At 43.1% G+C, this 18,072-nt stretch overlaps 1 protein-coding gene and 1 long non-coding RNA gene across 2 annotated transcripts in view; one reads left to right on the top strand and one right to left on the bottom strand.

The window, feature by feature from the left end:
• The window catches only part of LOC146861957 (uncharacterized), a 47,641-nt gene that overhangs the window by 29,200 nt on the left and 369 nt on the right, over positions 1-18,072 (bottom strand). The window lies entirely within an intron of this gene.
• Positions 13,937-18,072, top strand: part of LOC146861956 (N-acetylneuraminate-9-phosphate synthase-like) — a 118,713-nt gene continuing 114,577 nt past the window's right edge. Inside the window, exon 1 of the mRNA XM_085641116.1 lies at positions 13,937-14,172. Within this exon, the coding sequence (XP_085497242.1) occupies positions 14,041-14,172 (132 nt within the window). The 5' untranslated portion in view covers positions 13,937-14,040. The remainder of the gene's footprint in view (positions 14,173-18,072) is intronic.

The raw sequence follows: 18,072 nt of genomic DNA, 5'->3' as shown, positions 1-18,072 counted from the left end.
ATATGTGACATCATCAGCAGTGGATTGCGGGCGCGCGAGATGTAGTTAGTATAACTAACTATATCGAAGGAATTTCAATGGTTTTGTACGAGTGAAATGTCCAGCTAACTATAACACCCCTAAAACCTATGGTTTTTTCAGTGAATTTGTATGGTTTTTTAAATGCGAATTCATAACTATATCAGGCCTGAAACCTATGGTTTTTTCAGTGTATATATATATATATATATATATATATATATATATATATATATATATATATATATATATATATATATATATATATATATATTATCTACTGGCTGTCGCCAGTAGATAGTTATAGTTACAACCTAGTTTCCATAGGAAATCTCAAAATTCTATTTTGAATAACTTTGGCGCCGGTTGACGAATCCTCGCAAAATTTTCAAAACTAATGGGGCGCTCCGCTCAGCTCCTACCCTGAAAGTCTCGGGGTGATTCGTCAAGCGGGGGCCGAGAAAAAAGGGGGGTCCCAAAACGCGTTTTCCCCATGCATTTAGACATAGGACCTTTAGTCAAAGGTACAGCCCGAACGGCTGAACAGAATTACTTGAAATTTGGCAGAGAGGTAGTCCTCAGGTCAGGGAAGTGCCTTTTGCATATATGGAGTCAATCTGTTCAGTAGTTCCTGAGAAAATTGCATTTAAAAGCACATACATATCTAAAGCCGTGCACCGTGCGCGCACCCTAACGTGCGCGAGCGTAATTCTGATTGGTGGGTACATGTCAGTCAACGTTCGAATCGGTCGAAATCAGGAAGTGTCGGCCGCCATTTTGTTTGTTGTGGGTGCGAGAGTGAAAAAGAGAGGTGGCGAACATGAAAAGGGGCAGGGTAGAGAGTTCCTGACCCCCTAGCCTTTGTCAGGGGGTCCCTAAAGGACCCCAAAGGGTGAAAAAACTTTTTTTTTTTAAATCGCGGGGTGCACGCACCGTGCGCGCACGGTGAAGAACCATAAAAAATAATAAAAATTTTAAAAAATTAGCATTTAAAAAACCGTACGAATTCACTTAAAAAAACCATAGGTTTCAGGCACGTTATAGTTAGGAATTAGCATTTAAAAAACCTTGCAAATTCACTTAAAAAACCATAGGTTTCACACACGTTATAGTTAGGTGGACATTTCACTCGTAAAAAACCAATGAAATTCCACCGTTATAGTTAGTTCAGATAACTATAACTCGCGCGACCGCCACTCTATCACAAGGATGATGTCATCAGTGATGTCATGAGTGATGCCACTGACCATGTCATGAGAGATGAAATATGTGACGTCATGAGCACTGGATGGCGGGCGCGCGAGTTATAGTTATCTGAACTAACTATAACAGTGGAATTTCATTGTTTTTTTACGAGTGAAATGTCCACCTAACTATAACATATCTTTATTACCTACTGGCGGTCGCCAGTAGGTAGTTATAGATAGGAAATCTGTAACATTCTATTTGGTCTAACTTTGGCGCCAGTTAACGAATCTTCGTGAAATTTTCAAAACTGGTGGGGCGCTCCGGTCCGCTCCTATCCTGAAAGTCTCGGGGTGATTCGTCAAGCGGGGGCCAAGAAAAAAGGGGGTCACAAAATGTGTTTTCCCCATGCAATTTTCCATAGGAACCTTTAATCGCAGTTACAGCCTGAACTGCTGAGCAGAATTACACCAAATTTGGCAAAGAGGTAGCCCTTGGTTCACACTTGTGCCTTTTGGTTAAATGGTGTAAATCAGTTCAGTAGGTGCTGGGAAAATCAAAAGTAAAATCACATATATATCTGGGCGAAGCCTAACCACACATCTCATCATGAGATCTGATTGGCTGTCAGCACTTCATCCAATTAGTGTTGGCAGCCATCTTGGGACCAATATACATGATAGCACCTCATTAAAAAGTATTGCAGTTAATAGAAGGTTTTAAGACTTTAGTTACATTATAAATCATTTGTTGATGGCACCATACTCATTTTAGGAATTGTGGTGTGTTCTAAGTTGATTTTACCAGGTGAAAAAGCCTTCTGCTGGGATACCATGAATCATGTTTGAGAGAAAACTATGTTCTCATGCTTTTCCCACAGAGGTTTGGAAGGTGATCTATAAGCTAAACTGAGAGCATATTTTCTGTAAATTCACATTATCTTTCTCAGTCATGTGAGAATAAAGTCTGACATTCTCAGTAAAACATGTACATCCAACAAGGGCAGAGACTGTCAGTTGATTCCTTTGTGTTCTACTGCAGCTTCCCAGAGTGTTCTAAAGAACAACTAGAGCGCTAACAGTCCTACTTATGACAATCGTATTGCACACCTGAAGCCATCTTGATTGGAATAAAGTGGTAACACTTAAAACATTTAATTTGCAAAGGAACAAAATGAGGAGGTTCATTTTGCCATATAAATTATGATTAGTGCTGCAGAAAGAAAAATTGGGGCACATTTTGACTTCTCAAATCCTCTTCTATTTCATTAAAAAATTCTGACATACAGACTGAAACACGCACTTTGAATACCAGCAGCAGACTTCCCTGGTGAGCAGTAGCTTTACTACAGTGATCTAATGAGCAACTAGAGTGCTAACATTCAGAATTTATGGCAAATCTGTGACACATCAAAATGCCTTCTTGATGGAACCAAAGTAAAAAACTGAAAGTATTTCCTACTGAGGAGACTGCAGTAAATGAGGAAATTAGGAAACTTCATAACAAATAAGTCTCCTAAGATGGCCACCAGAGACAAAAGAGCCCAAATGTAGCACAAATATCACCCAGATGTAGCCCGATTATAGCCCAATGACAGAATATCCCAGAGTGTTCTTAAGAACAACTAGAGCGCTTACTGTCTTACTTATGACAAAAGTATGGCACACCTGAAGCCATCTTGTTTGGAATAAACTGGTAACACTTAAAGCATTTAATTTAAATAGGAACACAATGAGGGGGTTCATTTTGCCAAGGAATTATGATTAGTGCTGAAGAAAGAAAAATTAGGGCACATTTTGAGTGACTTCTCAAATCCTCTTCTATTTCATAAACAAATTCTGACATGCAGACTGAAACATGCACTTTTAATACCAGCAGCAGACTTCCGTGGTGAGCAGTAATTTTACTACAGTAATCTAATGAGCAACTAGAGTGCTAACATTAAGAATTTATACCCTGTTAGCTCCGGGGACCGCCACACCCTGGGGCTACAAAATAAATGGATGGGGGGGCTCAAAGGCCCCCCAGCCACGGGGACCGCTACCCCCGGGCTTTCATAAAAATAGGGAGGCTCAAAGGCCCCCCCAATCCCCGAGGACCATCACCCCCGGGGCTTTTTATATTGTGGGAGGAGGGCCGTGTGGGTGCATGACTCCCGGCTCTGCAGTGTCTCGGGGTGCCCACCCCCAGGACACTGCTGTTTGCTATGGCAGGAAGCCCTGTCATAGCAAACTTGGGGGCAAATTATCAAGGACGGCGTTAAAATTATCGCTAGTTTAGCGGCAGAAAACTGCCACTAAAGCGGCGATAATGGGCTTGATAATATGCCCTGGAGAATTCCCATCGAAGCCCATGTTCACATCAGAACATGGGCTTCTATGGGAATTCACAAGGGCATATTATCAAGCCCATTATTGTCGCTTTAGTGGCAGTTTTCAGCCGCTAAACCGGCGATAATTTTTAACGCCGTCCTTGATAATATGCCCCTTGGTTTGGATTTTGAAAAAGAGAGCAGGGATATCTGCTCTCTCTTTCAAAATGCAAACCATATTGCTTTTCCACATGGGGAGCTGCATGTTAGCAGCTCCCCATGTGGAAAAGCAATGCCGGCTCCCGAAGGACGCGGGTAGCCGGCTGGGACCGTGGGTGCATTGGGGCTCCCCCCACGGTCCCCAACGTTGTATATAGGCCCCGGGGGATGGGGTCCACGGGGAGAATAGAAATTAGTGATAGGTGCTAATTTTTTTTGTTACGGGCATATTAGGAGTCGCGCACCCAGCGCGGCGCTCAGCGCGGCCCCTGGTGTGCACGCGCTAGGTGCGCAACTCCCACGCGTTGGGTGCACGACTTATAACGCGTTGGGTGAGGATGACTCCTCTCGCGTTGGGTGCGCGACTCCAAAAAAAATTGGAAAAAAACAATAATAAAAATAATATGAATATATTTTAAAAATTTAAAATAAAAAAAACATTAGAGTTTCAATATTTTTTTTACAAAAAATCCAATTTATATTAAAAATATGTAATGTAATTTAAAAAATAAAATATGTAAAAATAAAGTTTAAAAATTGTAGAAAATCTGTATCAAAAAACTAAATATAACAATTGATATATTTGAAAATTAATGTTTAAAAAACCTTTGAAATTCACTGAAAAAACCATAGGTTTCAGATATATTATAGTTAGGAATTAGCATTTAAAAAACCTTTGAAATTCACTGACAAAAACATAGGTTTCAGGGAAAGTTATAGTTAGTTGGACATTTCACTCATACAAAACCAGTGAAATTCCCCCGATATAGTTAGTTCAGATAACTATAACTCGCGCCCCCGCAATGCACTGCTAATGATGTCACATGTTACATCACTCATGACATGGTCAGTGACATCACTGATAACATCACTGATGACATCTCAAATGACATCACTGATGACATCACTGATGACATCTTCTATGTGATAAATTGATGCATCTTCTCACACCCTAATATAACCTGTGATATATCCACTCTAAATTACTGACGGCCATTCTCAAAACCAATGACACTCCAACACCAATAACTACATACCCACTCACTGATTCTTAGGTCCACACACACATCCACTCACTCACCCGTACAATCACTCATACTTACGGTCACTCAGTACAGGACTATCATATGCACTCATACCACTATATAGACACTCACACACTGCCACTCATCCATAGAGGTACTCACACACCTAGTCAGTCATGCAAATAATTGATCACACTCCCATTTACTCACCTATACAGGTATACACACACCAGATCACTTACTCATACAAATACTAACACAATCTTACGCTCTTATACAATCACTGATACAAGCACACACTCATCCATACAGCTGCTCTCATAATCACACACTCTCACTTATAGCGATTTATCTACTCTAACACACATATATACTGCCTTTCACATATGTAGTTACTCACACATGTATTACTGAGATATACATTCACTCACTAACACACCCATATACACACTCACCCACCGATACCGTCCATCACAGATGCACTCTTGAAACCATGCACCCAGTGAATTACCCACTCACACTTCTATGCACAGAGTCACACACACCCCACCCACACAAACACTCAGGCACCGATACAGATAGTCAGACAACCAATCAATAACTCATATAGACACTCATGTAGCTATTCACAAACCCATGCAGCCGCTTACACACCAACAGACAGACGGATACAGACATTCACACAGTTTAGTCAGTAACCCATTCATTCAGTAAGATATGTTTAATCACTCACTTATAGAGTCAGTCACGCACCTACTAAATCAACCATTCAGACACTTATACACCCCCTTATTCTTCAATACGCCTTTCCCTATATATGTTAAACATATTTCAACTTTACAGAAACACACACTCACTGGATGATGTCATGAGTGATGTCATCAGTAATGTCATTTGAGATGACATGAGTAATGCCATCAGTGATGTCACTGACCATGTCATGAGTGATGTAATATGTGACATCATCAGCAGTGCATTGTGGGGGCGCGAGTTATAGTTAGCTGAACTAACTATAGCGGGGAAATTTCACTAGTTTTGTACGAGTGAAATGTCCAACTAACTATAACTTTCCCTAAAACCTATGGTTTTTTCAGTGAATATATATATATAATATATATATATATATATATATATATATATATATATATATATATATATATATATATATATATATATATATATATATATATATATATATATATATATATATTCATCCAAACTTGCCCACATTCAGAGGTGCACAGAGGCAGGCGGACCCAGACATAAGAAGAGTCCTTTATTCAGCAACAACACAAGCGGCGCACTGAAACATTTCCTTTTTGATGTCCCAACGTGTTTCAGAGCTCCTGCTCCTTGCTCACGGGAATGCGCCAGTGTTGCTGAATAAAGGACTCTTCTTATGTCTGGGTCCACCTGCCTCTGTGCACCTCTGAATGTGGGAAAGTTTGGACGAATTTATACCGGCCAGTCCAGGTCGGAGAGGTAGCACCCCCTATGATGGAATGTGTGGACTTATATTCCACAAGAAGAACCCCGTTTCCTTACACAACCATAAAGTTTGGGGGTCTCCCATTCCTCTACCCACCCTGAAAGGAATTTACCGCAGCACCTGCTAGGAGCAATTCTATTGTGTGTAAGGGTCGGAGGGTGTGTGCGTGCATGCGTGCATGCGTGCGTGCGTGCGCGTGTCTGTGTGTCTGTGTGTCTGTGTGTGTGTTTACAAACCTTCACGAGATTCAACACCTCGAAAATCCCACTTCAGGCTCATTGTGTGGGATTTACTCTTGTGGGTCTGTGTGTTTTGGGGAGAATGAACTAAATTTTGTCTTAAGTATTTGAAAACATGTACCCAGCATTATTATTTCTGTAGGGTTTTCGAAACTTGATGTGTTGTTAAAAGAACAGTATTGAGCATTTGCGGTCTAGTTCATTCCAGATCAAAAAAACTGGATATGGAGAGAGAGCAGGGTATAGAAACATGTTGCTGGCCCAGTTAATAGTTATATTATTCATATTTATTTTTGCATTATGCATACTGTTAGAACTGGGGGTCTCTAGTTGGCTGGGGCAGTTACCTTAGTCCAAATAGGGACTCTTGCTTCTAGTCAGGGACAACCTCTTTGATAACCCCTGCTCACCCCCTGGTAGCTTGTCACGAGCACCCAGGCTTATCTTCAAGGCAATGTGTAAATTATTTGCAACCACATTCCCAGTGACACAGTGATAACACCACAAATGGACACCACACTGATGTATGAAAATAGCTGTATCTTTATCAAGAAGAAAAATACGGTAAGACCAAACAATAAAAATCCAACATATGCATATCGTAATATTCCACTTTGCCTGTTATTGGGCCAACAAACACTTGTAGGTTCTTGCAGTATAAATGAGCAGTTCACGATGTTCAAATGCAGTCCTAATGCAATGCTATGCAGTTCGTAATGCAGTTCATATTGTCAGACTAATGCTGTCCGTAATGCAAGAATAATGCAGTCCTCGATGCAAGTAATCAGGCAGTTTGTCATGCAAGAATAATGCAATCTTCAATGCAAGTAATCAGGCAGTTCGTAATGCAAGAATAATGCAATCCTCAATGCACGTAATCTGGCAGTTCGCAATGCAAGCATAACGCACTTCTTAATGTAAGTAATAAGGCAGTTCGTAATGCGAGAACAATTCAATCTTCAATGCACGTAATTAGGCAGCTCGTATTGCGAGAATAATTCAGTCTTTAATGCATGTAATCAGGCAGTTTGTAATGCAGGAATAATACAATCCCTAATGCAAGTAATAAGGCAGTTCGTAATGCAGGAATAATACCAGACCAATCGATGCAATTAGCACGGGCACCACTAGGCCCCAACCACAGACAACAGTCCTGAACTTCCGAGGGTGGCCCCGGTACTGCCGGGCAGGTCCTAGCCGCTCGAGGACTCAGCGCGTCTAACGCGATGCAGTGGGAGAGAGACGGGAACACTCCTGTACTCTTCCTGCACGCCTCCCCAGGCCAGAGATGCTTGCGGCGCCCGACCGGAGTCCAAGTCCTACCTGGGGGATGCGCTGCCTCGCTCTCTCTCTCTCTTCCCGCTCGTCAAACGTTCTACTGGGCGTTCACGATGATGACACAGCTCTGAAGCAAGGCAACGCTGTACCCGGACAGGTTACGGCGCTGCCTTCTCCATAGTTGACGATCTTGGGCAGATTCCTCTTGCGAACAACGATCACGATTACCTCACGACTTCCTTAGCTTTACGAAATCCTTTAGCATGTTGCTGCTCGGGATGGCAGCGGCGATCTTGATCCGCAGCCTCAGTTACGATGACGGCTTGGGCCACAAACAGCTACACAGCAGCATGGACGATGATTCAAGCTGTAGGGGCACTTTCCAAACAGCACCACGGACCCCACAGCAGTCTCAGGCTGCACACGCACAAAGCGTCGCTGAGACTTGGTTTGGCTTCGGGCCCACAGTCCCAGGGCAATGCTTACAAAACTCAGGCTGCAAAAAGCACATGCACACAGCGTCGCTGAGACAAACTTGGAAACTTTGATGTTCCTGAGTTTCCACAACAGGGAGTCAGCTCTCCTCGGGCCCTTGGAGACAAGTTACTTCAGGACACAGCACACAGCAAAGTCCTTTCAAGCAGGGGGACACAGCACACAGCAAAGTGCCTTAGCCTCTCCTTAGTTAAATCAGCAAACTGCAGGCCAGCCCCAGAACACACAGCAATGATCAGTCCTTCTCTTCAGCCTCTTCAGCTGTTCTTCCTTGGCAGAGGTTCCTCTTGATCACAAAGTAGTTTCAATCCTTTTCAGTCTTGATCAGTCCTAAGTTCCGGGGTTTCAACTCTCCTAGTAATACACCTAAATGTCTTTGAAGTCTTTGTGTTCTGGGGCACTGACCCCTGTCCAAACCAGTTCTGGGTGTCTTCCTGCCAATGGCACCTTCTTCCTTTGATAGTGGGGTCTGACTCTTCAGACACTCAGCAGGAGGTGGAGCTATTCTTTTATGGCAGCAGCCCAGGCCTCTTCACATCCGGGGGGCTACTCCTCCCCCCTGCACTCCAGATGCAGGTCAGTCTGTTGCTGTCTCACCTACTCCTCCCCTGGGTCAAGACACTTCCCAGATCCTATCACATTCAAATCCAGATGGTCAATCCACAACCAGGCAGAGACACACAGAATTGTTAGAACAAAAAACCAGCCACTTCTAAAAGCGTGGCTTCTAAACACACAATTCAAAAACCACCTTCACAAAAAGATGTGTTATTAAATTGTGAGTTCAGGCATACTAAACTTCAGCTCTCAATCTTAAGCCTATGGGAAGATAGGCTGGAAACATATTACACAGCCTTCCCCATTCTGTCCTATGGGCAAGATGGCCTTGCAACAGTGAAAAATGAAATGGAGAGTATTTCACTGTCAGGACATGGTACACACCTCAGTACGTGTCCTACCTTTCACAGACACTGCACCCTGCCCAGGGGAGTACCTTGGGCCTACTATAGGGGTGTCTGATGTGCATGGAACGGGAAGGGTAAGACCTGGCAAGTGGGTGCACTTGCCAGGTAAGCATGACAGTTAGCAAACTGCGCGCAGGCAGTGTGGTGGCAGGCCTGAGTTCAATTTTGAGGGCTACTTATGTGGGTGGCACAATTAGTGCTGCAGGCCCACGAGTAGCATTTGTATTACTAGCCCTGGCACACATAGTGCACTTTACTAGGGACTTTACTAGTAAGACAAACATACCAATTACAGACAACCAAGCAACATAGCAATTTACATAGCGAGCATATGCACTTTAACACTGATCAGCAGTAGTAAAGTGCCCAGAGTCCTAAAAACTTCCGGCACAAACAGACGCCATTATGCAGTCCTCGAATCATTGACCGACGCCACGTACAGAGACCCTTGCGGCTCCACTACAAACGGACTTCACTCGTGGCTGGGTTACCCCAGCTGTACCTTTCATCAAACCTATTAGGTCCGGACATTGTCTTTGGTGATACCTGTATCGCCAGTCATTCATCACACACTGCCTTGCTCCCTTCGGATGACGCAAGCAAATTACAGGCAAATATTTTCAGGCACTAAATGTTCAAAATCCTGATGATCCTATACCTCTGGTTAAGGATCGAAATGCTGTCGACAAAGTTGTCAACCTTATACACTGTGATTTGTATGCTATGTTATGTGTCAAGGTGACCCCTCCGCAATTGTTGTTTGTTTTACGGTAATTATTGGATACAGACAACCACATGCTGCTTGAGCCTCTCTTTCGTTTTCCCTTGTTATGTGAGTTGATGGATACAGGCTTGTGTCCCACTATTATTAATTCACATGTTTTGTACATTTAATTTAATTGCATATTAAACTGCCTTTATCCGTCTGGATAAACAACTATAATATAGTACGGATTGGGGCTATATTTATTTCATTCTGGTTCTTTATTTTTTCCTCCGGGACCACTGTCTCTCAAAACAGAGTCCTAAAACCAACAAAAACAGGTCAGAAACAATACAATGTAATGTAAGCGGGCATACTGACTTCTCTACTTATACACATTGCTTCTTGCTATAAAATATATAAATACTATGGGGCAGATCTATGTTGGAGTTGCGCCACTTTTACGCAGCCGTTGCGTCACTTTTGTGATGCAGCGGCGGAGTAAACCCTGCGCCACGTTGTGCCCTATTTACATCGTGACGCATCTATGGAGATGCGTCACGGTGTAAAGCCCTGCGCTACATGAAACCTGCGTCAGGTTTCATGTGGGCGTTTCCACGCAGGGGGGGCGTTCCGTCACAGGAACGCCCCTTAAAAGTGACTCAGTGAAATCTATAAGATTTCACTGAGTCACTTTCCCAACGCTGATGCGTCAAAACCCTGCGCCTGCTTGAAGCAGGCGTAAGGCTTGACGCACCTATGGGGTAGGTTGGAACAGTGCTGAAGTTGCGTCGCGCTTGTGACACAACTTCAGCACTGCGCCAACCTTACGCCGGCAGATACGTCACGCATCTGCTTGTCCTTGCGCCACGATGCACCGCATTGTAAATGCGGCGCATCTGCGGTGGCGCAAGGGCAAACTTGCGTGACGCATCTTCCCTGGCGCATCCATGCTGATTTGCAGGGATGCGCCAGGGAACATAAATATGCCCCTATGAGAGGTCTCATATATTTTTTTCTGCGCTTCCATTGGTATTACCGCTTTTACTTTTTTCCTCCCAACAAAGATATTGAAATTTTGTGTCTGTAACCTCCATCAGCAGGGGCGTAGCTTGGTCAGTAAGATTGAGGGGGGGGGGGGGGGTGAGTTACAGCTTTTCCAATTATAAATTGTTAAAATACATTAAACCCAGCAGCAGCCGGTGTAGGTAAGCGATGTGGAGCGGGATGAGGGGGATGTCGACGGATGACGGAATAGGGAAAAATAATTAAATAAATAATTCCTAGGGGCATATTATCAAGCCAGGCGATAACATTATCCCCGCTTTAGCGGCAGAAAACTGCCGCTAAAACGGCGCTAATGGGCTTGATAATATGCTCAATGGAATTCCAATTGAAGCTCAGGTTAGATGTCCTTCACATCTAACATGGGCTTCAATTGGAATTCCATAGAGCATATTATCAAGCCCATTATCGCCGTTTTAGCGGCAGTTTTCTGCCGCTAAAGCGGGGATAATTTTATCGCCTGGCTTGATAATATTAAAAATATTTCGGGGGGGGGGGGGGGGGCTGAATCGTTTAAGCCATAGGCAGAGTGGAGCTGCAGGGGCTCAACAACAGCGAGGCCTCATTAACATGCAAAGGGTCTTTTAAAGACCTGTGAAGTGCTCGGGTGCGGCTGTGCGCGCGCCGCGAGGCTGTCTCATCCCGGGCTGCCACACACGACGGGGGGGGGGGGGGGGGGGGTCTGAAGCCCTGTGAGTCCAATGGGTGTTGCGCGCCTGATCATCAGTGCATGTCTCATTCAATCCTGATTTTTTTCTGTGCATTCTGGGATTTGCAGTCCTGGTTACCCCCATCATTAAATGAAGACTATAAATCTCAGAATACGTAGAAAAACAGTAGTCTGGATGAACGAAGCATGCAAAGGACACGGCAACCTTGTATACGCTGGAATGTCAATCAAAACCGTGAAAAAAGTTACCAACGATCAAAAATGAAAAGAAAGCCAGCCCCGGCTGCCCACAAAAACGAGAGAAAAAGAAACGCCCCAGTTCCGCAAAGGATCAACAACGTATCTCTACCGCAACTACACACCGATTTAAAATTAGAAGACAGCCCGCGCTACAGATAATCATAAAACAAGCACGTTTCCCTATAATACACTTCTGAAATATATCCGTGGAAATGAAACAACCAGAAAAACGGACAGCAATTAAATAACCGACCAGACTTGCACATTAGCACTATGAATACGTGCGCGGTAGATGCGCCACATCGATTTTCTCGGTGGAAGTTATTTGTGTTTTCTTTGCTGCTGTAAAAAAAGACATCTCGAAATTGTTGCCTACACGTTGAGACTCTAAGCCCAGCCACAATTGTCCCCATTAAAAAAAGCCTACCGACATGCACGTTAACCTGGGCCGTTTTTTTAGGTATTTTTTTAATTTATTTATTTATTGCCATATAAATGTCTAATAAGTAATCTGAAAATATGTACTTAAAACCTATATTAGAAAGCTGAAGGACCTGTGAGTTGAACCTTGTCCATACTCTACATCGCTGTATATTTGTTAATAATTATTCTAGAATGTAACTTCTTTCGCGTTGTCTCGTAATCAAAATTTACATTTTCTGAATTTGCACAATTTGTCACAAATAAGTCATAGATAGACAGATAATTTTAATAAGACAGAGTGCCCACTGCCGTATCAACAAGAAAGTGTATTTTCAGTCATGAGGTCTTTCAAAATATAGATATGGTATAGTCAGGGCCACTGTAATTATGCGGCAGCGGAGGGCATAATTGAGTAAATTATGCAGCAAGAAAAGGCAAATTATGCGTCATAATACGGCACATTTTGTGACAGTACTACTTTATTATTATATGATTTTCAAACGTGTTAACATTGTCTTGGCATTGTTTGCACCTCATTGGTACCAGGTTAACACCCAAATATAGCAACACAAATGTAACAAGTCAATCTTTGCAACAGACCTTCCCCTGCGCTGCAACGCATTGTGCTGCATTTGTAGTAACTTTTGAAACCTTTGAGCTAGAAACAAAAACATAGTGGGGCAGATTTATGAGCCCCTTGCGCCACTTTTGCGTCACTTTCAACATGGGAAAAGTGACGCAAAAGTGGCGCAAGGGGCTCATAAATCTGCCCCACTGTAGTTAAAAACTGCAGATTATGCGGCACACAAATCTATCATTATGGAAAAATCGCCGTGGCCCACCATTGCATAATTCCAGTGGCCCCGGGTACAGTGCGTTTCACAAACATACTGGTATCTTGACTGTGAACACAAAAGACAAAAACAAACAAACGTTGAAAGATCACAGCCCCAAGGAGAAGGAATGAAGAATTATGGGGCATATTAACAAGCCAGGTGATAAAATTATCGCCGCTTTAGCGGCAGAAAACTGCCGCTAAAACGGCGATAATGGGCTTGATGATATGCTCTATGGAATTCCAATTGAAGCTCAGGTTAGACGTCCTTCACATCTAACATGGGCGTCTATGGGAATTCTATGCAGCATATTATCAAGCCCATTATCGCCGTTTTAACGGCAGTTTTCTGCCGCTAAAGCGGCGATAATTTTTATCGCCTGGCTTGATAATATGCCCCTACGTCCCTGCTGACGTGACCACATATTTTTGGATGAAAGTAATACATATTACAGCTGTATAAATAACTGCAAAAGGAATGAAGGAAGGTTAGGAAGACTTTTTTGGACAAGTGACAGCCTGGCTGAAGGGCAAAGGTTTCTTCTGACAAGAATATTCATTATATTACACAGTTCATCGCACACTCTGTAGAAGGCTATATCCAACATGCAGTCGTCAACGCAATCTGTAATTGCAACCAGAAAACAGCCATGGAAAGCATTAACAAAAAAAATGTATTGACAGATTGAGTAAGGTGTTTAAACATTCATAAGAGGTGATTGGCTGGCCAGGGAATGACGCACATGCCTCCTTGTCTTTATCTATCAGACGTGCCATTGGGTGCGTCCTCCTTCCCTGCCAACCCTCTCTGTGCCGCACAGTTACGAGGCTGGGCATTATCACCACATTGGGCATATCTGTCCCTAATAAGTGATAGGCGATGCCTCTGGAATTCGAGTTATGTCCAGGCCGCTTGATTGGTGGAGACCACCCATGCTTCATCATCGCAGAGATCGGTCAAAACCACCAAGGGGACCTAGAGACCGCCAAGAAAATGATCAAAATGGCAAAGGTAACTAAAGTGTGCTGCGAGGGGAGGGGAGGAGGCAAAGAGAGACCGAAGAAGGGCGTGGAGGGGTGGAGGTACAGGGAAAGGAGGAATAACTGAATAGAAATTATGAGACAATTATGGATCACAAGGCGAATGAAGCAACCTTGAAAAAAATAAATGAGTGAGCAATGAGAACCAGCAAAGATAAGGGATTGGTGGGTGCAAGGGGAGGGCCAAGGTTTAGAGGCTGGGCTTTCCATGGGGAGGGTCTTTAACTGGAAAGAGAGACATGGGGTGCAGTTGCGAAAGAGACGCAGGGTGTTTTGGGAATTATAGGGCAGGGATGAAGCCACGCGTGACGCGTGACGTGTCCTTGAAGGAGAGGGTTGATGAGCTTCTTAGGGAATGGAAGTGGATGTATATGCCACACAGTGCACACAGTGCGATTTCCATGCCTCTGTCCAGCACCTCTGCTCATGTGCTTTAGCTGACAGAGCAGGCAATGCATAAAGCACTAAATCTCTGCAAATTGCATACTTATAGCCAAGAAAATGTTTTAATCCTGGGTCTAAAATAGAATGGGAAATGGCAGGTGCAAGACCCACAATCCAAATATACCCTGACATTTAGAACTAGCAAATTTCATACCCATTCAAAGATAAAAAAACGAGTTTTTTTCCTGTAGATGCCAAACTGATTCCAATAAGCAACTCATTTGTACCAATAAAAATATTCTCTTGCGCCTACAAAGTTTCATGTACCTCGCTCCTCAGTGCTTTGATCTCACACCTTTTCTCTAGCCTTGCGCCTTGCAGATGTATGACCCGAAAACATCCCCAAAACTTTCTAACGGGTTCCTGATCCTTAATCCGTAGATATTTTCCCAAGATCATTTATACATTTTCTCTAGGATCACTATTTTTGTTTCCAATTCATCAAGACCTCTTCCACCAGGACTCCATCTTATAATATTATGCATCATTTCTGCTTATCACCTCCGAATGGAAAAGCGAAAGCCAACAAAAGGGTATTTAAATGTGTTTCTCTACATGATCATTTGTTCTCACAAAAAAAAGTATAGGGGAAGAGCTCAAGAAAGTCTTTCGAACTACTAAAAGTATGCTTAGAACACTTGAACTGCTTTTTTCAAATATATTCCAGACAGACAGACAGACAGACAGACAGACAGACAGACAGACAGACAGACAGATAGATAGATAGATAGATAGATAGATAGATAGATAGATAGATAGATAGATAGATAGATAGATAGATAGATAGATAGATAGATAGATAGATAGATAGATAGATAGATAGATAGATAGATAGATAGATAGATAGATAGATAGATAGATAATTATCTTTGATGTTCTTTGCATTGATTGGACTCCCTTCTAATGGCCTGCTGAGATGTCATGGGCTTGAGCTGACCAACTTAAAAGTCTATGAAAAGTAAATACGCCAAGATTTTTGACCTTTATGAACAGGGTTCGACCACTTGGATCCTTTTAAAGTGCTGCATTGGTCTTGATTAGAGGTATAACTGCAGAAAAAAGTCATTGAAATTTGCATGTCTGTTGACAATACAATAAAAACAGAAAACGAAAAATAAGGAAAGCCTTTGAAAAGCGAATGGTGGACAATTTCCTAAATAGAGGGACAGTGGAAGCACACCAAAGTTCTAATGACATGCTGTGTCCTGCTCTTGGTACTGGGTTCAAGCAAGCTGCCCGACTGACACTGAACGAAGAATCCCAGAATGCGATGAGAATAGAAGACAGTGTCACGATCTGCAGGTGAGGTGAAGGGAGACGACTAGACTCAACAAAAAATGCGGAGCTCCAAGTCCCTACAGAGCTTCGTTGGCCATGGCTACCAACGTTACCTGCATGAGAAACTCATAAAAGCCATTTCAGAGGGCAGAGGGTCGGAATTGAGGACTAAAACCCCAAAACATATAAGGGCATTCAAGTAGCCATGTACAGTACCAGACAGAATCACATTAGCAGTCAAACTGAGAGGGAATCAAGGTACCAGTCAAAATGGAAGCTCCGCACATGAGGCATTACTCAACCCAGTGCCCCGTGACAAGATCATGAGAACACTCTCAAAGGGCTCTACGGTTAATTTTAAAGTAAATTACCAGAATGGCTACTAAGAAAGTAAAGTGGACCCATTTACTGGAACAACTTTGGCAGCCCCAATCCATTGCCTCATCTTCTAAAATGGGGTCCCATACCCAGTGCCCCCTAGCAAAGTCTGTTGCACCCCAGTGATCACCAGACCCTCAACCCTACTTTGAATACTTCGCGGAGAGGAGTCGGCCAAATGGCTAGGGCGGTCGACCTCAAATCTGGGGAACCGGGTTCAAGTCTCGACAAGGACTCGCAACATCCTGTGATTCTGGGCAAATCACTTCATCTCCCCGTGTCTCCCAAAAAATGAATGTGTCCTCATGTAACACAACTGGTGCTCGTGTAAAGCGCTCTGATACCCGATACTTTTGGGTCAAGTTTGCGCTATAGAAACCTCTGCAAGAAAAAAATCATTGAGTAGCCTGTGCTGAATTTAATAAGGCTACGAGGCTATATCAGCTTTCCAAGGGTTTTGTATGCTGGAATGCTCCAATAATGTTTAACCGTACCCAAGTTTCGGACAGTTTCATTTTCTGTTTGCTCTACAGTCTGGAAATGTATTTCCAGGAGTTATTTGCTTTACTACTCACATATTGTTCGATACAACCTCTTTAACAGAAGGCAAATATTAAGTTTGCAAACCTTTACTGTCTACTTATACTTTTCAAATCCACTGCAGCGTTTACGTTTCAAGTTAAAAAGCTCTTCCGATTCAGTACACAGCCGGCGATTTAACCATTAACCGTAAGTAAAAGACAGAAAATAGTTTGAGGTAAGGAAGATGGCTCACCAGCAAAACACTTTCTACTCCCTTCTCCTTTTCTGTTTTTAATTCAAATGTAATATCTCTAACTTGTAATCTTATGGAAGGAAGTATGCACCACTCCAGGTCTGCTCAGTTTAGTATATTGTGTTATGTGGCAGTTTACTCCCAAGAGCCAGATGATGGCGCCCCAAGGATTTCAAACGCTAGCGGTCTATGTCTAAAAACCCATGGAGCTATTGAGAAAATGTATAGGAAATGGTGTTCTAGCACAAAGCTCTAACTTACATAGCAGACACTCTAGCAGCAATATAGGGCACTTAGCTACGCCCAGTTCCTCACATAGTAACACGAGTCCCCTGACCCTAATTTGTAAAACAATATAAATATCTACTTATTGCAGGGGCCCAAAGTACCTCTTAGAGCCCGCCGCCGAAGTTGCCGGATACCACGGTTGCCTAATATTGAGTCCATCAGGTGCATCTTTGTTCCACCCCCCCATCTAAACTTCCTATCTCTTTGTCTCACTCCAGCTGGTTCTTTTTCCTCTCTTTTTAAACTCCTTGGGCACTATTTATCTTTCTTTTCCTTCTTCTGCCTTACTTTATTGCCCTCCCCTCTTTTGCCGTGGATCAAAGCCTGATCAATAAAAATAAGGAGAAGTCCCCAAAAATGTGCGCTGGGCCCCATCACTTGCAGAAATCTTGACAAAAGAATCGCTGTGATCGCCTGCAGTCAAGTATGGACTGCACCCACCTACCGAGCTCCTGTGCGGGCTGCCTGTGCAAACATGAGACACAGGGCACAGAGAATTATGCAAACCTGCTGTTGATCTAAACACAACAGGGGCAGGTGAAGGTACATCTATATTTGCACGAGTGGCCCAGTTACCTGCCAGGAATCATTGGATCTTGTCCCAACTTTCGAAAAGGCGCTTGTCCAAAAAATTGTGTGATTCTGGGTATATGTCTTGTTTTCTCCCTGCGCCTTAAATTGCAAATATGTGTCATATAAGTGAAATAT

The sequence above is a fragment of the Triturus cristatus genome, chromosome 2_2 (assembly GCF_964204655.1).
Source record: "Triturus cristatus chromosome 2_2, aTriCri1.1, whole genome shotgun sequence".
NCBI lineage: Eukaryota > Metazoa > Chordata > Amphibia > Caudata > Salamandridae > Triturus > Triturus cristatus.
The sequence above is the reverse complement of the archived record's forward strand: the minus strand, read 5'-3'. Positions and strand labels throughout refer to the sequence as shown.